Below are 23,630 nucleotides of genomic sequence, written 5' to 3'. Positions count from 1 at the left end.
CCGCTCGTCAGCAGAGGGCTGCCCGAACCCCGAGCCCCCGCCAGCGCCCGATTCCGTCCCAGCACGGAACCAGTCCTCACTGCAGCCTCTGCTTTCACCGGGTAAGACTTTTTTTTTTTAACTTTCCCAAATCATTTCATTGTGGTTTAATTTTCGGAGAAGGCACCCCGGATTTCCGAGGGGCGGCCTCACCTGCATCAGCCCTGCCTGGCGACTTCGTGCACGTACCTGGGGACCTGGGCAGATGCTTATCTTTTAGCTACGGAATCAGAAGTTTGCACCAGAAAGTCTGTTATTCTGGGGGAATCATGAGGAGGGAATTGGGGGATATTCCTTAGAACATGAAAAATAATCAGAGATTATAGACCCTCTGACTGCAGACACTATTTCTAGCTGAAGAGTGGTTTTGGACGTTAGTTAATGAGTAACACATAGTGAGTCTATGCAAGGGGCCAGGGTGGCCTGGAAGGCAGGTGTGGGGTGATCGGCATGTGGAAGGTCAGCCTGGCTGCACCTGGGGGCTGGGTCTGTCTCAGGGAGCCTGAGGGGCAGAGCCTTTGACCTGGGCATCGGATGAGGGGGAGGGTGACCTCTCAGAAAGTTATTTTTGCTCTGCTGGCTGATACAAAAATAATTTTAGAAGATCTTCGGGTGTTCTAATGACACGCTGTGGCCGAAAGCCTTTGGCAAACACGGATCCGTGAACGCCCTGCGAGTGTGGCAGCGCGGAGCCCGGCGCCGTGCGGCGTCCTGTCCCCATGTGACGGGATGAGCGCCGCGGCCAGGCTCAGCTTGTCGCTGTCGTGAGCCTGTGAGATGAGACCAGACCCCACCCTCACCCGGCACGGGGCCGGGTGGACACTGACATCTGTTTCAGGAAGCACAGGGTTGGACGTGGTCAGAACAGAGGTTGATTAACTCTGTTTAAGCCTGGACTCGGGGAGCTGGGCACCCAGGAATTTAAAGTGTGTATTTGGGTGGAGGCTGCCTTTGCCAGGGCTGGCCTCACCTGCTGTCTGTTGGGGACAGAGGCGCACCCCTGGGTGGTCAGGGAAACTGCCACTGATGCGGAGCTTCCTGAGTGAGCGTGGACAGTGTCTGCTCTCGTCCCTGTTGCCATCGTCATGTCTCTGTGCTGGGAGGTCCCAGGCCAGAGCATCCCAGACAGAGACCCGGCCCATGTGTGACCCCTGCCCGTGTGTTCGTGGCGCTGAGTGAGCCCACCCCTCACCCTCACCCCTGGAGGTGGGTATCTTTTTTTTCTTTATCCTCATCCGAGGACATTTTTCCATTTTTTATACAGATAGAGTGGGAGGGAGAGAGAGGAAGAGAGAGAGAGAGAGAAACATCGATGTGAAGGGACACATCGAGTGGCTGCCACCCGCACGACCAACCAGGGCCGGGGACAAACTGCAAACGAGGTACGTGCCCTTAGCGGGAACCGAACCCGGGCCTCTCCGGACCGCAGGCCGACGCTCTAACCGCTGAGCCAAACCGGCCAGGGCTGGAGGTGGGTATCTTAAAGCACTGATTTCATTGTGCAGACGAGGCCCCACAGAGAGCCCAGGGGGCCCCCAGGGGTGCAGCAGGGGCCACAGCTTCTGTTGGGTCTGTGCTGCCTGGGCCCTCTGCTGCCCTGGGGCAGGCTGCACACAGCTGGGCTCCCGGGCTCCTCGGGGGCAGATGGTGTGAAGCGGGCATCTTGACTCCAGAGGGACCAAGGACCCTGCGGGGCACGCCTGCCTCTGGGGAGTCTGCCACAAAGGAGAGGGTTTTGCAGGTTCACCAGACCTTCCTGGGGGGGCTGAGGTTCCTCAGCGCTGGGACGCTGCACGCACTCCGATATCCTGCAGGGGAAGGAATTGGGCCTCGTTTTTCTGGCTCAGGACCCAGACAGCACAGCAGGGTGGACCTGGGTGCCCCGCCGCTCATGGGGATGAGGGACCCCGACCAGGACGCAGGCGGCCCAGCAGGGGTTAACGTGGAGAGCGGGCTGCCCGCCAGGCCTCCTGACTGTGGTCCGGCCTCTGCTGAGCCAACTGCAATCCCGGGACTGGAAACAGGCCTTCGGGAGGGGGGCCAGCGGAACGCGGGCTGCCTCCAAGGGCAAGGTTTTGTTTTCCGTAATTACGAGACTCCAATCAAGTCCATCCCCAGCTCCGGGCACAGCTCGTGTGTATTCCATCTAATTAAGTTATGCATAACTTTATTTTCTTGGCTATTTCCACACGCTGCCTTCAGGGATTACGTCCACCCTGCTGATGTTTTTCTGGATTCAAACCCCCTGGCTCAGCTCCTCGTCAGCAGCTGGGCAGGGACAGCTCCCCCAGGCCCCTTCCACAGGTCACGGCAGCGGCACTGACCTCCGGGTCCTCACGAAGGTTAAATGAGATGAACGTGTGAGGGGGATTAGCACGGAACCGTCAGCAAGCCCCGGCCAGGAAGACGTGTGGCTGGAGACGTGCCCTCTGAGGGGCCCGTCTCTCTCGATTCTCATCCCCACAACCCCACGGGCTCCGACTTCCACGCACACACCTTCGCACGGCCCAGGAGAAGGGCCTCCCGTCTGCACTGAGGGCGCTGTCTGCGCCGTGGCTGACAGCTCTGTTCCCCGCAGGGCTCCAGCGGCCGGGAGGCGGGATGCTCTGGACGCTGGTGCTGCCGGCCCTCTGGGCCTCGTGTGGGGCTCACGGTGAGTGGGCGCGGCCCCGGGAACCAGGCTCCGGGTGCGGGTCCCCTGCAGGGCGAGGGCTGCACACCGTGATGACCGTCTGCCATCCGGGTGTCTGACCTCTCAGCCCTTTTCACTTCGTTTTAAACATTTGTTTAGTTTTGAGTCCATACCCAAGGACCTGAGTTTTTTTTGAACATTCGGGTATTAGAGGAAAACACTTTCACCTCGAGACACCTTTCTTTCTGGGCACGGTTTAGCCCTTTCTCTGTTGCTACGTTTACAACACTCGACTTATTTGATCTTTCTGTCATTTCTCTTCATTCCACCTTTTTTCCACCTTAAATATGGTAAATATTCCTGTGTCTTTATCCTTTCACGGCATGAGTTTTCATGCCTGTATTGAGTCCACCAGATGGTCAACGAAACACTTTGGGCCAATTCCCCCCTGGTGAGTTCACTGTTACTAGGACAGATGACACCACGGAATGGGTCTTGGCTTCGACTTTTTTAAGGGTTTCGAGTCTGGCGCCACGCAGCTCCGTCAAAGCGGAACTTTGCTCAGTAAACGACCCTGAATGATGTAGACTGCGGTGGTTTGGGAGGTCTGATAAGGTCTCTTCCCAGACTCCAGCCCTCGCTGTCAGCTCTGCCCGCGGTTTCCCCAAAGCAGCGAGGCCAGGTCACTGTGGGTGGTCTCAGTGAGCAGGTGGCCGGTACCGCGGGGCTCTCTGCACATGCCCAGGGGGCAGGCGAGGGCACATTCCTCTCCAGGATGGTTCTGGGCACCCATGGGTGGGGTAGGGCGTTGCACCAACCCCCAGCTCTGGGGTGAAGAGCAGGAGCGAGGGGCTGAGTCCGGGTGGGGACTACGTCCGGTTCCGTCTTCAGAAGTCTCGCTGGGGAAAGTGTCAGCCGAGCTAAACCAAGTGAGGAGTGACCTTGTTGGTGACCTTCTGGCCACGCTCCCTGACTGGAGGGCACCAGCCCGTCTCAGGGACCACACTCTGGGCTGTGGCCGGGAGAGAGGGGAGAGGTTTTCCACGAAGCACGTAGCCAGAGGGGAGGGACGGAAGTTGGATGTCAGGGGCCCCATGAATCGCTGGCCTGCTGTAACCCCGCTCTGCTCCCTGAGTAGCTGGTGACCAGGACGACGACACCGCCTTCAACCTCTTCACCGTCAGCAACATCAACCGGAAGACCATCGGGGCCAAGCAGTTCCGGGGGCCCGACCCCAGCGCGCCTGCCTACCGCTTCGTGCGCTTCGACTACATCCCGCCGGTGGGCGCGGACGCCCTGGGCCGCATCGCGCGGCTCATGCAGCAGCGGGAGGGCTTCTTCCTCACGGCCAGCCTGCGGCAGGACCGCCAGACCCGGGGCACGCTGCTGGCCCTGGAGGGCCCTGGCGCCGCCCACCGGCAGTTTGAGATCGTCTCCAACGGCCCGGCCGACACGCTGGACCTCGCCTACTGGGTGGACGGCACCCTGCACATCCAGTCCCTCGAGGACGTGGGCCTGGCCGACGCCCAGTGGAAGAACGTCACCGTGCAGGTGGCCGGCGAGACCTTCAGCCTGTACGTGGGCTGCGAGCTGATCGACAGCTTCATAATGGACGAGCCCTTCTACGGGCAGCTGCACACGGAGAGGAGCAAGATGTACGTGGCCAAGGGCTCTGCTCGCGAGAGTCACTTCAGGGTAGGTGTCGGGGCGCGGGTGTGCGGGGAACTCCGAGGAGAGTGACCACATGGGGCGGCTCCTGTCCGAGGCCTGTTTCGGAGCAGGCCAGGCACGCGCACACACACATACATGCTTGCCCTGGCATACGTGCACACACACGCGTGTGCACACACATCTACCCTGGGACTCATGTGCACCCACACACAGAGCCAGGAAGGAGAAGCAAGAGTGTGGTCGACTCACCTTCCCACCTGTGCACATGACGACTGATCTGGGATCAAGGGATCAGCCCCAGTCCAAGGTTCCCAGTGACCCAGATGGACCTTATTGTGCTTGACCCATTGCCAAAGGCCCTCTGTCATGCGACGATGCTGACGGGAGCTTTTCTGAGAAAGTCTACTGGAGTCCCAGGTGCACCTCGCTGGGACGTTTCTGGAGGAGGCTCCTTGAAACCACAGGCGATTAAGAACCATAGCGGAGGGCGGTGCCTGTTCTCTTCCTGACCCTGTGAGTGGCAGGGCTGCAGATGCTTCGCTCACTGCTGAGTCGATTGCTGGTGGCCAGGGTTAGGGTCAGGGTCAGGTCAGGGTTAGTGTACGGTTAGGGTGGGGTTAGGGTTAGTGTATGGTTAGGGTGGGGTCAGGGTCAGGTTAGGGTTAGTGCATGGTTAAGGTGGGGTTAGGGTTAGGGTTAGGGTCAGGTTAGGATTAGTGTATCATTAGGGTGGGGTTAGGATTAGGGTCAGGGTCAGGTTAGGGTTAGTGTACGGTTAGGGTGGGGTTAGGGTTAGGGTTAGGGTCAGGTTAGGGTTAGTGTATGGTTAAGGTGGGGTTAGGGTGGGGTTAGGGTTAGGTTAGGGTTAGTGTACCCTTAGGGTTAGGGTTATTGTGTATTTAGGGTTGTGATTAGGTTTAGGGTGAGGTAGGTTTAGTGTTGGGGTTGAGTTTGGGATTTTTGTGTTTTAGGCAGATTAGGCATAATATCAATTTAGGGTTAGGTTACAGTTGCGTTTGGTTTGATACTGGTGTTTGATTTTGGTTGTGGTTGCTTTAGGCTCAGGGTTAGGTTGTTTTTGGGGTTTGTGGTTGTGATTGGTCATGGTTACGTTCTGGTTTCAGTCAGGTTAGGGTTAGTGCACCATTAGGTTGGGATTAGGATTAGAGTTTGTGTGATTAGAGGTTAGGGTTAGATTTAGGCTTAATGTATGGTTAGGATTAGTGTATCGTTAGGTTTAGGCTTAGGTTTAGGGTGAGGTAGGGTTGGGCGTTGTCGTTGAGTTTGGGATTTTTGTATGGTTATTGTTCGAAGCAGATTAGGGTTAAGATCCGGTTAGGGCTAGGCTGGAATTGCGTTATGGTTGATGTTGGTTTATATATGGGTCGTGGTTGGTTTAGGCTCAGGGTTAGGTAATGTTTGGGTTTGGTTTCTGGCTGTGTTTGCTTAGGGTTACGATCTGTTTTCAGTCATAGTTACGGTTGGTGGATGGTTCGGGTGCTGCTGGATATGGGTCACCCTGCGCCACGGTGACTCTTGCTCACACGGCTGCATGGACGCCAGGGTTATGTCTTGTCGCTGTGTCTGTGGTTGGCCCTGCGGACATTCACCAAAACCAACAGCCACGCTCACCCCTGAAGGGCAGAGTGTCCTGGAACGTCCATCTGTCCCCTCAGGAGTTGCTGTTACCCATCCAGGGGCCTCCTTCAGCTCCTCGCCGCACAGCTGCTTCTTGTGTGGATCCCTCTGTACGTGTCCCGTGCACCAGCCCTCTTCCGGCCCAGGTGCAGGGGGCTCCTTGCAGACGACCTCCCGGGTGTGAGGCTCCGAAAACGTGTCCCCTCTCTTCCCGGTGACCTTTTGTGGTTTCATGTCATCCGCTGGGCTTCGCACAGCTGGGGTTTGCTCACTGGTGCTGTCTTCCCCGGGGGGCGCTCACAGGGGCTGCTGCAGAACGTGTACCTGCTGTTTGCCGACTCCGTGGAGGACATTCTCAGCAGGAAAGGTTGTCCGCAAAGACAGGGAGGTAGGTGTGTCTCATGCATGGTGACTTCCTTCTCCGCATCCCGTCTCGGATGGATTTCTGCTATGTTCTGTGTGTGTATATGTGTGTGTGCATGTTTGCATGCGTGTGTGTGCATGTGCGAATGTGGGCTTGTGAGAATTTAAATAAAAGTACTTGCATAAAGCGGCACCAATGTCTGTGAATGAGTTAGCAGGTCAACTTAGATGTGTTACTGTCTGAACATCACATGTTGCTGGAAGGATTAATTTTGAGTACATTTTAATAATCCAAAATAGTTCATTTACAAGCCAAACGATAAACCTCGGCATTTTAACATGATTTTAAATATATGCAGAGCTCCTCGTCTATCAGTGTGAGAGGAGCATCTCAGTGAGCTTGCACCCCAGACCTTTGTCCCTGGGCTGTGGGCAGCTGGGGTTCAGCCTCAGGAGAAATTCTGATACCCCTGCCTTCTGCTGATTGCATTGTGAATGCACATCCAACCACGACTGCTAGCATTTCTTTTCTTTTTACTTTATTGATTTTAAAGGGAGAAGAAGGGAGAGGGAGAGAGAAAGAAACATGGATGAGAGAGAACATCGACCGGCTGCCTCCTGCGTGGTCCCAGTGGGGATCGGGCCACAACCTGGGCTTGTGCCCTGACTGGGACCCAACGGGCGACCTGTTGGTGCTGGGTTGACACTGCCGAGCACTGATTTGTGGGGTGACTGTCATGTCCCTCGGTCTCCCGGGCACCCGGGACTCAGGCCCTGCACCTGGCCCCGCTGGCAGGTGAGGGAGCTGAGGTCAGGGAGGACCCGTTAGCTGCCAGGCTGGCTGCCCACCTGGTCTGCGTCTCCAGCGAGAAGGCTCTTACCTGCCACGCGATGTTCCCACTGAGACCACGTCTTCCCGTCCACCCTGAATGTGATGAGTCTAGGTTGCCCCCAGGTCACAGTGTGACTGTTGGTACTCGGCCCGGCCCTTCCATGTGTCTGTCGGTCTGTCCGCTGCTGGCTAGTACAAAGCAGGACAGAATTAACACACTGGTTTTCGGCCAGTGTGGGGAGGAGGATTTCTGACGCCTCCCGTGACACCCTTTCGAGTCCCAAGTCCGTGTCTGCCTCGCGCTCTGCATCCCAGGCTGTGAGCCAGGTCGTCATCCTTATGGGTTTGGGTGCTGGGAAGGCAAAACGGCAAACGCTCTGGAGAGCTCAGGACGCAGAGACCAGGGGCGGGCCCAATGGAGCGCCTCCTGGTGGTAGACAAGCTGAGCAGCATCTGAAGGTGCCTGTTCAAGGGGCAGGCACAGCGCTGTGGCAGAAGGGATGGGGAGGGGCATGGAGGCCGCCAGGATGCAGCCCAGTCCCGCCCGGTGCCACCAGGGCTGCCCCTGCCTGTCTCAGGCTGCTGGTGGCATTGCGCCCGCGAGGGCTCAGGGCTGGGGACCCGGGGGAGCGGCCTGCCCTCTGGGGACCCAGCAGAGGGACTGTGTCAGGGACAAGGGAGGAGAAGATTGAGGAGGACAAAGTCTGCTTCGTGCGGAGCAAGGAGACAGGAATAGGCGTTTCGGAGGGAAAATGAGGGCCGAGGCGCAGAGTTGTCAGGTGTGCTCAGTGAGTGGTGGGCACCAGCAGCGTCGCTTGTCTGAACGCCCTGGCCTGTGGGTCTCGTGGCCTGTGCAGGGCTTTGCCTCCCCCCCCCGGGAGGTGTCCGCGCGGAACCAGTGGGTGGTGAGTGGGTGGACCCCGGGGACCCTGCCGGCAGCCCACCGTGGGCGCCCCGAGGCCCGCAGGCCGCACCTGAGGGGCTCTGACCGCTTTCCGTGCGTCCCCTCAGCGGAAGCCAACGCCATCAGCGAGAACACGGAGACGCTGCACCTGGGCCCTGCGGTCACCACGGTGCACGAGGGCCCGAGCGCGGAGCAGCGGCCGGGGGTGTGCGAGCGCTCCTGTGAGGAGCTGGGCAGTATGGCCAGCGAGCTGTCGGGGCTGCGCCTGGTCGTCAACCAGCTGCACGAGAACCTCCGGAAAGTGGTGCGTGCCGGGCCCCCGTGTCTGTACCCACAGCCCGGCTCTCGCTGCAGGACGGTGGTCCCTGGGAGGTCGAGGGCATGGGCACCGCAAGGGCAGCTGGGGCCAAGGCCAGGGGCTGGCTGGGAAGTACCAGGATGGAGGGCACCTTCCGGAACTTTCCACAGGAGCATGGGGTGGGCAGGAGCGGAGTCTGTTGTTCACAAGCGAGTGGAGCGGCCGTGGAGAAGCGAGGTCGGCGAGGCCGTGGGGTGTGAATCCCTGGGCACCTTCACGGCGATTTGCACGCCCTGTCCCTCTGGGCTGCGCTCTCAGCTGAGTCCTGTCCCCACCTGCTCCCTGCTCCGGGCAGTCAGGCTGTGAGCAAGGGGACGTCCCGGGAGTGTGACCCCGAGTGCCTCCTGCCCCTGTCTGTCCTCCAACCCTGCTTGATCTTCCAGTCGAACGACAACCAGTACCTCTGGGAGCTCATCGGCGGCCCCCCGAAGACGAGGAACATGTCTGCTTGCTGGCAGGACGGCCGGTTCTTCGCGGAGAACGAGACCTGGGTGGTGGACAGCTGCACCAAGTGCACCTGCCAGGTGAGGCCTCAGCAGGCTGCTCTGGGGGTGGGGGCTGCCGCCGAGGTGCACCCAGCGCGAGGGGACAGCCTGGACATGGGGTGCAGGCAGGCAGAGTGGGCACCCAGGAGCAGAGCTGACTGCTAACAGGGTTCGATCAGCCTCCCTGCGTCACACGTAAAGACTCCGGTCTCAGGAGGTGAAGTGACTGGGCCTGTGTCACCGGGTGGCCACAGGCAGCTGGGATGGAGCTTCCAGATGGGCCTCCAGCCTGCGCTTAGGTCCGATCAGCTCTGCGAGGGCCGCGAGGCTCAGCAGAGATGTCTGGGGGGCACGTCACCACCCCCAGCCTGCAGGGACCCATTTCCCTCCCCCACGGTCATTCACTGGTCTCCACTGATGGTGGCCTCAGACATCCCACAGTCTGCCGCCCACAGCGGGAAGGTCTCTGTTGTCCGGCACTGGGGGAGGCTGCGGGGACGCAGCCGGGGGGTAGAGATCACTGTGGTGGCCCGGGGCCCTCGATCCGCCCGGTACGGAGGGTGCACCTCCAGGAGCGTTACGTGAGCACCTTTCTGTACTTGCAGAAATTTAAGACGGTTTGCCACCAAATCTCCTGCCCGCCGGTGACCTGCGCCAACCCGTCCCTGCTGGAGGGTGACTGCTGCCCGTTCTGCTCCCACCGTGAGTGCGGCGGCCGGTGCCCTGGCCCCTTCCGCCTGCCCGGCCCCCGGCCCTCAGGGTGAGGCTGGGCTGTGCAGGGCCGCTCACCACTGCCCACACGCACTGCCCACGGCCAGCAGATGGCTGCAAGGCCTCAGGCACGAGGCTCCTGTCCTGGCCGGTCCCCAGTGACCAGCTCGCTCTGAGTGAATGACGAGTCCCCCTTCAAACACCCTTGGGAGGAAAGATAGTGACAGGGCTGAGGAAAGATGCTGAGATGGGGCTGAGAGGAAGGGCCGCCGGGCCTCAGGTCCCCACACTTGGGCCCCTGCACCTCGACAGCCTCCCCAGTGTCTCCTGGGCGCACCTGCTCTCCGTGGTCACCCGGAGTCAGCCCGCGGAGGACAGAGGCTCCTCGTCCGCTCAGCGCCCACTGCCCGGCACCCTCCTGCTGGAGGCTGACACCCCTGTCCCGTGGGCCTGTGCGCGTCACTGCTGGACGCCTGACGCCAGTTTCCCTCCCAGCAGCGGACGGCGAGGAGGGCTGGTCCCCGTGGGCGGAGTGGACCCAATGCTCTGCCACCTGCGGGCCCGGCACCCAGCAGAGGGGGCGCTCCTGCGACGTCACCAGCAACACCTGCCGGGGGCCGTCTATCCAGACGCGGGCCTGCAGCCTGGGAAAGTGTGACAACCGCAGTGAGTGCCGCGGCGTCCCTGGGGGTGGGGGGAGGACAGCTGCCCTCCTGGCTGGCACCCAGCCTTGTTCCGGGCTCCGCTGGGTCCCGTCCCTCCCCCACAGCCCGGGGGACAAGCCAACTCCAGCGCCTGTGGGCCTGTGGCTGACGCCTGCGTCCCTTGTGTGCTAGTCCGGCAGGATGGCGGCTGGAGCCACTGGTCCCCGTGGTCCTCCTGCTCCGTGACCTGTGGGCTCGGCAACATCACGCGGATACGTCTCTGCAACTCGCCGGTGCCCCAGATGGGGGGCAAGGCCTGCAAGGGCAGCGGCCGGGAGACAAGGGGCTGTCAGGGAGCCCCGTGCCCTAGTGAGTGAGGCGGGGGGTGGGCATGGGGGCCGCTGGGACCAGGGCCGGGCAGGCGCCCGTCCCCACTGGAAGCGGCCCTGGGCGTCGATGCCCATCGTGGGCTGCCCCCCTGCACACGGGCCCAGGCTGCACGGTCAGTCCACAGCCACGCGGCAAATGGCCAGACCGGGGAGCAGCAGACGGAGGGGAGTGTGGGGCACGGCCGTCCCCCCGCCCCCGTCCAGCCATGGGTCCCGCTGACAGAGGACAGTGGGTCCCAGTGCTAGGACCTGATTGGGAACCTGATTCCTGGGTCCTATCCCTCAGAGCACCGTGTGTGGGTGGTGGGCAGGGGCTGCTTACATGAACCTCAGCGTCACACAGCCTCCATGTACGTGGCCGAGGGCCCGCAGCCCCGTCACCAGCTCTCAGCCTCTGCCCACAGAGCTGCTGTGAATTTCCGTCCTCAGGGTCAAACCACCCGAGTGGGCCTCCGACACCCCTGACTCGGCACCGGAGGCCGCCTCACCCTGTCTCCTGCGTCCCCGGGTCTCCCCCGACCCGCCTGACCCTCTGCCTGCTCTCTCCCCGCAGTCGATGGCCGGTGGAGCCCCTGGTCCCCGTGGTCCGCCTGCACCGTCACCTGCGCGGGTGGCATCCGGGAGCGGACGCGCGTGTGCAACAGCCCGGAGCCCCAGCACGGAGGGAAGGCCTGTGCGGGGGACGTGGTGGACCAGCAGATGTGCAACAAGAGGAGCTGCCCTGCAGGTGGGCCCCCGGCTCTGGGAGGCGACCCCGGGCTTCATCCTGGTCAGGGGAGGACACGCAGAACAGGAAGATCTGTGGTCAGCACAGAAGGGTGGCCGCTCTGGGTGTCGGGGTTCGGTTCCTCCACGCTTCTGTGTAGCAGCAGTGTGGCCAGGACGGACCCTGGGGCACCTCGGGGAGTCACACACAGGCCCCCCAGCCTCGGAGTGCTCCCCGGGGTGCAGACCTCTGGTGTGTGCTCCGTCCTCATTCACTGACCACAGTGTCTGACCATGACCCTGGCACCTCTGGGGCTCGGAGCGTCTGTCCTGAGCCGGGGAGCTGCCTGGGCCACCCTGACCTCTCCGCTCCCCATGCAGACGGCTGCTTGTCCAGCCCCTGCTTCCCGGGAGCCCAGTGCAACAGCTTCCCCGACGGCTCCTGGTCCTGCGGCTCCTGCCCGCTGGGCTTCCTGGGCAACGGGACCCACTGCGAGGACCTGGACGAGGTGGGTGCCGGCCTGGGCGGGCGGCTGCAGGGCGGCTGCGGGGCGGCAGCAGGCTCACGTCTGTCTGTCCCGCAGTGCGCCCTGGTCGCAGACGTCTGCTTCTCCACAACCAGCAAGTCCAGCCGCTGCGTCAACACCGACCCTGGGTTCCACTGCCTGCCCTGTCCCCCTCGCTACAGAGGGACCCAGCCCTTCGGGGCCGGCCTGGAGGCGGCCCAGACAGACAAGCAGGTGAGCGGCGTGGGCCTCGGACACCAGCCGACATCTGGGGAAGTCGGGCGGGAGAGAGGACGGGCTGTGTTGCGGGGAGCGAAGGCAGGGTGCACCTGCTCTGGGGTCCGGGGGCTGTGGGGCCCGCTGTTTGCCTCTGGGAGCCCACCAGGTGGGGTGCAGAGCGCAGCTGTCACACACCGGACCCGTGAGGACCAGGACTCAGCCGCTGGTGAATCAGCAGCTCCACACGGCACCTGTGGCCGACGCCTGTGGGCAGCGCTCAGTGGAGCCGGGGATCTGCCTTGGTCGCTCCAGGGGAGCAGAGTCTAGTGTCTGGATGCTTGTTCAGTGGCTGCCGTGGGGCATTCCCTGGGAGGCCCCCGGTCAGGCCAGGGTCTCGGCCGCCCTCACCTGTGCGCCCCCCCCAGGTGTGTGAGCCTGAGAACCCCTGCAAGGACAAGACCCACAGGTGCCACCGGCACGCCGAGTGCGTCTACCTGGGCCACTTCAGCGACCCCATGTACAAGTGCGAGTGCCAGACGGGCTACGCGGGCGACGGGTTCATCTGCGGCGAGGACTCGGACCTGGATGGCTGGCCCAACAAGAACCTGGTCTGTGCCACCAACGCCACCTACCATTGCGTCAAGGTGAGGGCGCCCTCCAGCACCGAGGAGCGAGCTTCCTCAGGGTCTGTAACAGGTGCGGCGTCCCTTTCCTGGGGCGGCTGGAGCCAGTGGGCACGGACGGGGTGGCCGAGAACAGCAGAAACTTAACTCTCAGCCCAGGGCTGGGGGTCGGAAGCCATGGTGTCGTCGGGGACACTTGGCCCCAGGATTTGCTCAGTTCTGAGGTGACCCTCCAACCTCTGCTTCCGCTTCCTCGAGCCTTCTCCCCTGTGAGTTCGTCCCCAACCCCCCGACTCGCTCTGGCAAGGGCGTCAGGATGGACGTGGTTGGTTAGGGCCACCTGGGTGCTCCGGAAACTTCCTCGGAGACCCAGAACCCAAGGCATGTCCTGTGCGGAAGGGGATGCCCGCTCATTCGCTGTGCAGAGATCGGACTGGGCCCACGTTCTGGGAACCAGACTCGGTCCACTGGACCGCGTGTCCCAAAGGTGTCAGTGCGGTGCGGTGTCTTCACAGCTTCAGAAACGCGAACGACACAAACTTACAAAAACATCGTTTGCGATTATAAGTGTATTCAGCTGCGTAACATTTACGTGCGTTCCTTCTCGTGCCTGTTGGGTAGTCAGTTCTAACGGACGTGTCCCTTCCGGTCTGTCCTCGTTAAGGATGGCGGTGTTGACAGGACAGTGTTCGTGCTCCGAGGTGGCAGGCGTGTCCCGTCTCCCCGGCCACCTGCCTGCTCGGTCCCTGGCTCGCGGGGTGGAGCCTGGCGGTCTGAGGACAGGAGCTTGTGGCCGTGACTATTGGTGGGGCTTCCGTTAGCGTCAGCCACACCCCAGGCGTCAGGGCAGGGGTGACAGATGGTGTCCCCGAGCCAAGACTGCCGTAGGGCACCCCACTTTGTTACATTGTGGAATTTCAGACAGGTATTTAGCCCCTTAAAAATGGCACATCGGGGTTCCCAGCTACAGACACACTACGTGTGAGCAGGTGCAGAATGAGACTGTTGATGGGAACCCGCACCTGGTCCGAGAGGCTCCTGTGTATCTGCTTCAGGGGTGCCCCGGGCCCCCGGAACGTTCTCTTTCTCCTCGTGGGCCGGTGCTGACTCTCGGACCGTGGGTGGTGCATCCGCCCTCTCCAGGTTTCTCCGGTTCCCACACGTTGTCAGTGTCCACATGGCTCCGTTTGGATTCATAACATTTATAAAACCTGAACTGCGACTTGGACACAAGCTGTCTGTTCCCGGAAGAGCTGAGCCCGGGCCGGGGTCTGGGGGTGAGGCTCCCAGCAGGTCACCGCGTGGTCCCGGCTCTGAGGGGAAGCTGTAGGAGCTTGGGCTTCCTGGCAGATAAGCCGAAGGTCACGGCAAGGAGAGGGGACACTGGAGCTCTGTCCCCTCATCGGGAGCCTGGCAGCTTCCCAGGGTCCTGGGCTCAGGACACCCACCTGTGTCCCGACCCCGGGCCGTGGTGACACGGTGTCCAGGGCCGTGGTGACGCGGTGTCCAGGGCCGTGGTGACGCGGTGTCCAGGGCCGTGGTGACGCGGTGTCCAGGGCCGTGGCGACGCGGTGTCCAGGGCCGTGGCGACGCGGTGTCCAGGGCCGTGGCGACGCGGTGTCCAGGGCCGTGGCGACGCGGTGTCCAGGGGCAGCCTCAAAAGGAAGCAGGTGCCCCGGCCGCGCTGGGCGGTCTCGCTCCTCTGCGTCTCGTGGGGACAGATGTGTGGCTCCGGCCTCTCTGCCCCGTCCCCCCGGCCTTACCGGCCTGCCACCCGGACAGAGGGTCCCGGGTGTCTCTCACTGGGATGCTCTGCTCACAGGACAACTGCCCCTTCCTGCCTAACTCTGGGCAAGAAGACTTCGACAAGGACGGCATCGGCGACGCCTGTGATGAGGACGACGACAACGACGGCGTCAGTGACGAGAAGGTCAGAGGGCGGTGCTGTCCGGGCCCCTGCTCGGGCTCCGGGGCGGGGGGCACACTGAGATGAGATGGGTGTCCCTGCCCACTGTCCGAAAGCCACCCGCAGAGAGCGCGGGTCCTTCGCTACAGAACCGTGACGGAGGGAGCACAGAGCTGCCGCTAGAAACATTGTGACAGTGTGAGCTGCTGACTGGAGCCTCCACTGGCGGGTCCCGTGTGCGCGGGGCTCTCGCTGAACCAGCGCTGCCTCTCCTGCGAAACGGGGGCGGGGGGGACCCTGGAGGGTCCCAGCTCAGTGCCGAACCCAGGGCAGCAGGTAGACCACCTGCACCTGTGCGCAGCGCTGCTGCCGTCCGACCACCCGATCACTCCCGCCTTCCTCACTCACCGTCCCCACCGCGCAGTGTGTGGTCCACGGCGTGTCGGGATGTGCAGGGCTCACCGGCCCTGCCGCCGGGCTCTGCCGCCATCTCGGGCGGCGTGGAGTGTGCGCCGCGCGCCGAGCCGCAGGGCCCGGCGAGGCTCCTGAGCTGCCTCCCCCTCCCCCTCCCGCCCCCTAGGACAACTGCCAGCTCCTCTTCAACCCCCGCCAGTCCGACTACGACAAGGACGAGGTGGGCGACCGCTGCGACAACTGCCCCTACGTGCACAACCCCGCCCAGATCGACACCGACCACAACGGCGAGGGCGACGCCTGCTCCGTGGACATCGACGGGGACGGTCAGTCTGCTCGTTCTCACGGGCGCGGCCGAGGCCCAGCTGGCGCCTTTGCGGCCGTGTGCTCCGTGGCTGTGGGCTGCGCTCACTCCGCCTGCGGCTCCTCGATCTTCGGGGTTCTCAGCTGTTCTCGGGGGCCCGTCCTCGGTCTGCCCGTCTGACCCCGTGGGGTGGGGCTTGGAAGGGGTCGCCAGCCTCAGGAGCTCCCTAGGACACTGCAGCCCGCACGGCTGTCCTCTGACTGGACCTGGCGCCCGTCGGGCGTGTGCTACGATGCACGGTCCAGTGCTCCCAGGGACACGTCTCTCCTCACCGGCCTGCCTGGGGGTCTGCCCGTTCGCCCCTCTCTGGGGACGCGTCCAAGGCCTTGTTTCTCTCCATTCTGTGAATCTTGAGTTACAGAGCTCCCCCAGGTCCCAGGTCCCCATGGGTGGGAATGTCCGACACCTCGACGCGGGCCTTGAATCCCAGGTCCTGGTGCCCCGGGGACCAGCCCTCACTGGGCACACAGCCTCCTGCGGGGCCTTGGGGCCCCTGTGTTTCCTGGTGTCACTGGCGTGGCGCCAAGAGCTTCCCCGGCGCCAGGCAGCGTCTGCCTGCTGCTCTCCGGGCTCCAGGGCCCCTCCGCCTCCTCTGGAGCCGGGCCGACCCTCCTGCTCCTCGGACCCCAGGACGGTCTCGCTCTCTTCCTGTGACTCCCGGTTTGGGATGTGGGCTGCCTGGTCCCGGTGGCGTGTTGGATGGTCCACAATCCACCCATCTTTCCCTAACTCCTGTCTCGACGGGGTCGGTGACCCTCCTGAAAGCCCCGTCCCTCTGCCGCCGTCCCGTCCCAGTAACGCAGGGGAGGACGATGGGCGATGGGGCTGGGCAGCTGCTCGGGGCCCCTTTTCTGAGCGGGTATCCGGGGAAACTGCTGCAGAGGCTGACCCGGTGGGTGACCGCGTCGGGACACTCAGAGCCGGCTCTCTTTCAAAGGGACGGCGCTTGAGCCCTGGCCCGTTTGGCTCAGCGGTTAGAGCGCCGGCCCGCGGACCAAGGAGCCGCGGGTTTGATTCTGGCCAAGGGCTTGTGCTTTGGTTGTGGTTCGTCCCCCGCCCTGGTTGGTCGTGTGGGTGGCAGCCACTCGATGTGTCCCTTTCGCGTCGATGTCTCTCTCTCTCTCTTCCTCCCTCTCTGTCTGATCAAAAATGGAGAAGTGTCCTTGGGTGAGGACAAACAAAAGGCCGGAGGACGTGTGAATGTTAATGGGAAAGGTCACGTGTGCTCTTCCACGGAGCTAATGCCTCCACGACTTCGTCCCTGGGCTGCGTTGCTGACTGACGCTGGGCTGTGAGCCTGCAGTGCGGTGGGGAGTTGTGCCCTTGCTGAGCTCAGCAGCCCCGCTCCCCTGAACCCCTGCAGATGTCTTCAATGAGCGGGACAATTGTCCCTACGTCTACAACACCGACCAGAGAGACACGGACGGCGACGGCGTGGGCGACCACTGTGACAACTGCCCCCTCGTGCACAACCCTGATCAGGTGGGCAGCCGGCGGGGGGTGCGCGGGAGGCCCGGGCTCTCGGGCTTCCATCAGCTCTGCCAGGACGTGGCCACGTGGGCCCCTCAGTCCTTTTCATTGAGAACACCGAGCTGAGCTCCAGGTGGGACCCTGGCATCTCTGCCCAGGGCCCGACCGCAGCGGCTTCTCCGGGCCCTGGTGTCCCGCCGGCTGTCTCCGCCTCTGGCTGTCGGAGGACTGGGCTCCCTCCCAGGGTGACTTGGAGGCCCCAGGAGAACACGGACGTTGCTCTGGTTCCTGGGAGGAGGCTGGGCAGCGGCAGGCGTGCAGACCTGAGCACGCGAAGCGGTTTGTTTGCACACGTTTGTGAATCGCTGCTGCCGGCTGCCCACCGTGTATACCGAGGCAGACGGTGTCCAAAAGGGACTCAGTTCTGCAGAGTTTTTTCCATCTTGCCTAAGTGAAGGGCCCATAGAGGAACAGGTGCCTGGGCTCCAGCCGGCTGTGCGGAGACACGGTGGCCTCGGGAAGCCACTGCCGTCCACAGACCAGCCGCTCACGTGCGGGACGAGGGTGTCCAGCCTGCACGCCCACCCGAGGCCTGGTCTGCGTCCAGCTCACTGGACAGATGCTCAGGCCGCTCCCTGTGCTCTGTCCCCCAGACCGACGTGGACAATGACCTCGTGGGAGACCAGTGTGACAACAACGAGGACATCGACGAGGACGGCCATCAGAACAACCAGGACAACTGCCCCTACATCTCCAACGCCAACCAGGCCGACCATGACGGCGACGGCAGGGGCGACGCCTGCGACTCGGACGACGACAATGACGGGGTGCCTGACGACAGGGACAACTGCCGGCTGGTCTCCAACCCCGACCAGGAGGACTCCGACGGTAGGTGTGCGGCCTGGGGCGAGGGGCGCACGAAGGCCCAGCCCCTGGGAAGGTCGGAGCCCTCGGTCATGTCTGGAAATGACAGACTGGCTGAGGCGGGACTCTGACCTGGGCGCAGCCCGGGGACCCTCCCGAGAGCCGCAGGGGGTTCAGCAGGGAGCACACGTTCGGCCCCCACAGCCGCTCGGCTCGGCAGGCTTGCGGCTCGGCGGGTGGCGGAGGGGCTGGCGGCACGGGAGGCTCTGAGTGGTCTACGTTTCCTCGTGCGTGGGCGCGAGCAGCCATGTGGCAGGAGGGAGGTGTGTGCTGATGGTTGAACAGCAGGAGAGGAGGCTGCAGGACTTGCTGGGGACGTGGTGTCTCCTGAAGCAAAGGCCAGCTTAGCAACTGACCTGCTTGCGGGTCATTATCACCAGACCCTGGGCTCCGGGGGGCCCACCCCCTATAACCTCACACACCAGGGGCTGTGGCCCCGACCCCCCCCTTACCTCACTGGAAAATTTGACAAGAACCTTTTAAAAAAGGGAGCCCATCTCTCCCCGGAAAGTCGTGTTCAGGGCAAGACGTAGGTGCCGCTCCAGTGCCCGGTGAGCACAGGACGTGAGAGGGGCTGAAAGACGGTCCGGACAATATTTACAGCAACAGGAATGCTGCTAGTTCAGTTGACTACTTGCCAGCCCCTCAGGTTGCCCCGTCTTGGCTCAGAGCTGGGTGAGGGCGGGTGGTGACCCGGGTCCCTCAGGATGGTGACAGGGCAGGTGAGGCAGGTGAGGCAGGTGTGGCGGGCGGGGTCGCAGGCTTATGGCTGTGATGCTGGGAGTGTCCGGGCACCTCAGGGCGTCCAGCGCAGAGAGGGTGATGCGTGCGCACCCACGAGGCACCACCAGGTGCCCACCCGGAGTCCTTGCTGTGTCTCCTGGGCCCAGGAGGGCGAGTGGCCAGCGTGTCCTGCTCCCATGTCTCTGCTTGTCCTCGGTGACAGGTGATGGGCGGGGAGATGCTTGTAAGGACGACTTTGACAATGACAGCGTCCCGGACATTGACGACGTGTGTCCTGAGAACAACGCCATCAGCGAGACTGACTTCAGGAACTTCCAGATGGTGCACTTGGACCCCAAGGGCACCACCCAGATTGACCCCAACTGGGTCATCCGGCACCAGGGCAAGGAGCTGGTGCAGACAGCCAACTCCGACCCGGGCATCGCTGTGGGTGAGCCTCCCAGTCCACCCGGCAGCCTCGGTCCGGGGCCAGGTGCTCTTTAAACCCGCGGGGACAGATCAGTGGGTCCCTCTGGCGGCCCCGCCCCTCCACAGTCTGTGGAGCCTCCAATCAGTACATGTGGCCTCTTCAGAGTCTCTGAGATTCATTCTCAGGAAGCCATGGGCCCTGTTATTGTATGAACTTGGGCACAACCATCACAGTCCAGGGCAGCCCCTCCGTGCCCTGCAGTCGGATCTGAGAGGTGTTCACACACATGCTGTTAGCGTTCGGGCGACAGGGCCGAGCTCAGGGAGAGCGCCATGCGGGGTGCAGGCGGCCTCTCCCACGCCCTGAGGCTCAGCTGGTTGAATGTGGTCCTGTGCACCCAAAGTTGTCCATTCGATGCCCGGGTTGTGGGTTTGGTCTCAGCGATCAGTTTCCCCCTCCCACCGACGTCTCTCCTCTCTCTGTCTCCCTTCCTCTTTCTCTGAAGAGAAAATGCAAAGCAGACCCGGCTGCTCTGACTTCCTTGCGCGGCTCTCTCCCCCCGGCACCCAGGTTTCGACGAGTTCGGGTCCGTGGACTTCAGCGGCACCTTCTACGTCAACACGGACAGGGACGACGACTACGCCGGCTTCGTCTTCGGCTACCAGTCCAGCAGCCGCTTCTACGTGGTGATGTGGAAGCAGGTGACCCAGACCTACTGGGAAGACCAGCCCACCCGCGCCTACGGCTACTCGGGGGTGTCGCTCAAGGTGGTCAACTCCAGCACGGGCACCGGCGAGCACCTGAGGAACGCCCTGTGGCACACCGGGAACACGGCGGGGCAGGTCAGCCGGGAGTGACGTTGGCACCGCTCTGTAGGGCTTTGGGGGGCAGTCCAGCCCCGCTGAAGACACCCCACTTCCGTATTTGTCCATTTTAACCATCCTTCATCGAGCCTCTCCCTGGTTACAGACCCTGTGCCTGGCCCTTTATAAATGTCACTGTGATCCTCTCCCAGATGAGACACACTGTCCCTGCGGGACACGGAGAGGCATCCACAGTGTGTGGGCCTGGCTCCCGAGGCCCAGCCGGGACGACAGGACCCAGAGTCTGGCCCTGTGAGTCCGGCTCAGGGCCTGTCTCTGCGCTGACCGTCCTGGCTCACCTTCGGCAGGTTCTTGTCCACACGAGGGTCTCATGTCAGGAGCGGAGTCGCAGGGACGAGTCTGCCAAGGAGCGTCCTGGTCCCTACTCCTGCTTGGGGCTCAGTGCTGCCTGTGCTCACCAGTGGTGTTCCCTCAGGTTCGGACCTTGTGGCACGACCCCAAAAATATTGGCTGGAAAGACTACACTGCCTACAGGTGGCACCTGACCCACAGGCCGAAGACGGGCTACATCAGGTGAGCAGCTCCGGGAGGCAGGTGTTCTGTCGGGCGAGTTCTGGTCCGTGAACGCTCGACGGAAACCCGGTGGCGAGCAGCAGGCCCCAGAATGTCGTTCTGGTGTCGAGACGGCATTGGCGAGGGGTCCGGAGACAATCACACTCGATGGTTGAAATTTGCGTTCTTGCGAGTGAAGCTCATTTAAAAGTGCACCCCGCAGCCAGGGTCCCCACAGACGCAGAGTAGGAATGGGGAGCAGACCTGAGCAGGTGCAGCTGGGGTGCCGGGCCCCCGGTTTCCTGGCGTCTCGCTCTCTCCCCGCTCCCCCCTCGTCGGAGCCCAGGGTCCCAGCCCCGTCCTGTGCTCGGGGTGGGGGGGGAGGGGCTGTCCTGGCGTCCAGACAGCAGCTCACAGTTAGTGTGGACGGAGCGGGAGCATGTGGCTGAAATGCCTGTGACGGCCGAGGGTGGATGACATGGCGGAGAGAACGGGCGTCCAGGCTGGAGGAGGGCTCGGCTCGGGGGGACTGGGAGGGACGGCTGGCTGACGTGGCCACAGGGAGCACAGGAGGGGCGAGGAGGGTCACTGCTGCCCGGGAGGGGGAGGGCCGACCGCCCCCTGCGGAGCCGCCTCCCAGCTCACCTCCCCCTGCTCCTTCTGCCCAGAGTCCTGGTACACGAAGGCAAACAGGTCATGGCAGACTCGGGACCCATTTACGACCAGACCTACGCGGGCGGGCGGCTGGGCCTGTTCGTCTTCTCTCAAGAAATGGTCTATTTCTCGGATCTCAAGTACGAGTGCAGAGGTGGGTGAGGACAAGCCCGCTGAGTGGGTGGGGCCCTGTCCTCTGGCAGAGGCTGCGCTGGGGACCGACACCGACACGCTGGGGCTGCAGTTGCTCCGATGTTTGTTGGTTTGAAATTGAATGTGGAGCCTTGGGGAGGGCACAGGCTTTGCCGCCACTCACAGACCCACCGTCCCCCAGGGGCCCTGCTGTCCACACCTGCGGGGCCTACCGGCTTGGATCCTGGCTCTCGGGAGAGTGAGGGAGAGGGAGGGGGGAAGGGGGGAGGGGGAAGGGGGAGGGAGGCTCAGACACGCTTCTCCAAACCACATGGGACACCAGACCTCGAGCAGAGAGGAGGGAACTCAGGACGTCGGCTCACCTCTCGCACCTGCTGACCTCGCCTCGCCCTGGGCGTGGTATCTTTCCAGATGTCTGTTCCTCCTCCCTCCCTGCACGGCTGCCCCGCGCGTCCGTCCAGCCTACTGTGGGTGTCCGTTTCTGTGGAAATAACGATGCTTTAGGTCATCGGCAGAACAACCTAGAGCGGACGACAGCCCGCCACCCTCACTGTCTCTCGTTCCTGCAGATGCGTGACCCAGACTGGCTGCGTTTCCCCACGTAGATGCTGTTGCCCAGACACCACCGTCCACCCTGGATCTTCCGGCTTCCCCCCCTCGCAGTGTCTTCTGTCCTTGACCTTGACCCCCAGCCTTTCTTCGCCTCCTGCCGCCAACCCCAAGCCCAGGTGCCCTCGCAGGACCCAGAGAGGGACGTCCAGCCGGCACGAGCCTGCGCAGTGCCCACCGCCATGACGCTGTGTCTTCTTGTTCGCTTAAAAAGCTTGGCATTTACCTACCAGAGCGACTACTTGTGTTTCTGTGTGTGGAGTGGAGGGGACATGGTGTGAGACGCTGTCCCTGCGGCAGGCGGTCGCTGCAGGTGGCTCAGGGGCTGCTGCTCTTGCTTCGCGCGGATCTGAGGTCACGGGTCAGGTCAGGTCCTTAGGGAGAAGGCTGGACTCGGGTCTGCAGTGAGGCCGTCCTGGGTGAGGCCGGCGGTGACGGTCGCACAAGGCAGCTGGCAGGTCCCTAGAGGGAACATTAACAATGATTCTGAGAGTTAGGGTTCCCCTCCCCCATCCCGTCTAGGAGCAAAGCCCTGTCACTCGGCAGAGACAGAGGGACCTGCCTGCTCCGAGGTCGGACGTGGGTCAGCCGTGGGCCTGGCGAGACCTGGCCCGTGTGACAGGGGCAGCGTGCGGTGCTGGCCCTTGTGCTGCTGGGGCCCGGGAGAGCGCAGCCGCTGTCACCGGCTCGGCTCCCGATCCCAGCGCTGCCTCGCGCTCCTCCGACGAGCAGAGACGGCCGGCGCCCGTGGCCCCCAGCTCCCAGCCTAGGCTTCGAATTCACGGAAAAGTCGCTTGCGCGGGATTGGGTGACGCATTTCATTGAGGCTCCCGTTGTAAGTGTTGTGTGAATATTTATTGAAAGGCTATCGAGTGAGCTCCAGTCCACAGTAACTTATTTCACGTCTGCCGAGGGACACAGCTGCCCCGTTTCTAGAAGAAACGCCGAGCGGGTGTGTCACAGCAGGTGGCAGCAAAGCAGCTTCCTGCCGAACACGAGCTTTGTACTTAACGTTGTCAGATGAAGTGCGCTGTAATGTGTGGCATCAATAAACAGTGACGAGAGTCTGCAGTGGGCCTCAGTATGTGCGGTTGCCGGTGACGTTCATTCCACTTCTCCTCCTGCTCTCGGCGGCCGTGTGAGGGTTCGAGCCGCCGGCTGCCCCCGGCCACGCAGGCTTATTTCTGCTCTAACTGCTTGATCCGCCCGCAGGCTTAATCACAGGCGGGTGTCTGGTCCGGCGGGGAAAGGCTTTCGTCTCTGTTAGGAGGGATTTCGTTTCCAAGTCCAATCGAGAGAATCCGTGGCGTCTGCCTCCGCGCTCACGTGTCATTCGACACAGTTAGTTTGCTGCTGTCTTTGAGGTTGATCTTCTGTGGCTTCTATTCCCGAGACGACAGGACCGGCGGCTGGGTGGGGGGTGGCGAGGGACACGGGTGGGATGGTGATGTGAATATCTAGAATGTACCATATTTTCTTGTAAATTATTTATGTTTTCTGAACGAACTTCTCGTACAGATGATGAAACATCGTTTGTTTTGGCAAAGAATGTAAATACTTATTTATTTGTTCACATGGTTGACATTTCACCACGGAGCCCCTGCATTTAGCTAGAGCCTCCTTTTTATACTTTAAAGATTAATAACAGAAAATAAATTGTAAAAAGGTTTTCTATCAATGAATCTCTCTCCCTTTTTTTAAAAAAAAGTTTCCACTGGGGGGAAGGGAGACACCCCAACGGGAGATTCGCCACTTTGCCTCCCGTGCCGTGAACAGGCCCATCGGGGCGCGGTGCCCCGTCCGCTCTCGGGTCGGGGGGTGCTCTGGGTCCTCGGGGCGGGAGCTCCCACCTCCAAGAACAGAACTACACTGGGTTTTAGCCAGAGTC

The 23,630-nt window shown here is 62.4% G+C and overlaps 1 protein-coding gene across 1 annotated transcript; it reads left to right on the top strand.

Moving 5' to 3' along the window:
* Positions 1-45: 45 nt before the first annotated feature.
* On the top strand, positions 46-21,764 carry THBS2 (thrombospondin 2). Its single transcript, XM_036248502.1, has 22 exons — positions 46-101; positions 2,618-2,692; positions 3,810-4,366; positions 6,284-6,368; positions 8,187-8,383; positions 8,821-8,961; positions 9,528-9,624; positions 10,132-10,299; positions 10,470-10,646; positions 11,220-11,393; positions 11,753-11,880; positions 11,956-12,111; positions 12,522-12,740; positions 14,542-14,649; positions 15,206-15,365; positions 16,767-16,885; positions 17,527-17,761; positions 18,744-18,971; positions 19,521-19,792; positions 20,250-20,347; positions 20,995-21,134; positions 21,703-21,764. Exons 2-22 carry the CDS (start codon positions 2,641-2,643, stop codon positions 21,708-21,710), a joined length of 3,519 nt encoding a protein of 1,172 aa, XP_036104395.1. The 5' UTR covers positions 46-101; positions 2,618-2,640; the 3' UTR covers positions 21,711-21,764.
* Positions 21,765-23,630: the final 1,866 nt, after the last annotated feature.

This window comes from Molossus molossus, unplaced genomic scaffold (assembly GCF_014108415.1).
Source record: "Molossus molossus isolate mMolMol1 unplaced genomic scaffold, mMolMol1.p scaffold_m16_p_8, whole genome shotgun sequence".
Classification (NCBI taxonomy): Eukaryota; Metazoa; Chordata; class Mammalia; order Chiroptera; family Molossidae; genus Molossus; species Molossus molossus.
The sequence above is the reverse complement of the archived record's forward strand: the minus strand, read 5'-3'. Positions and strand labels throughout refer to the sequence as shown.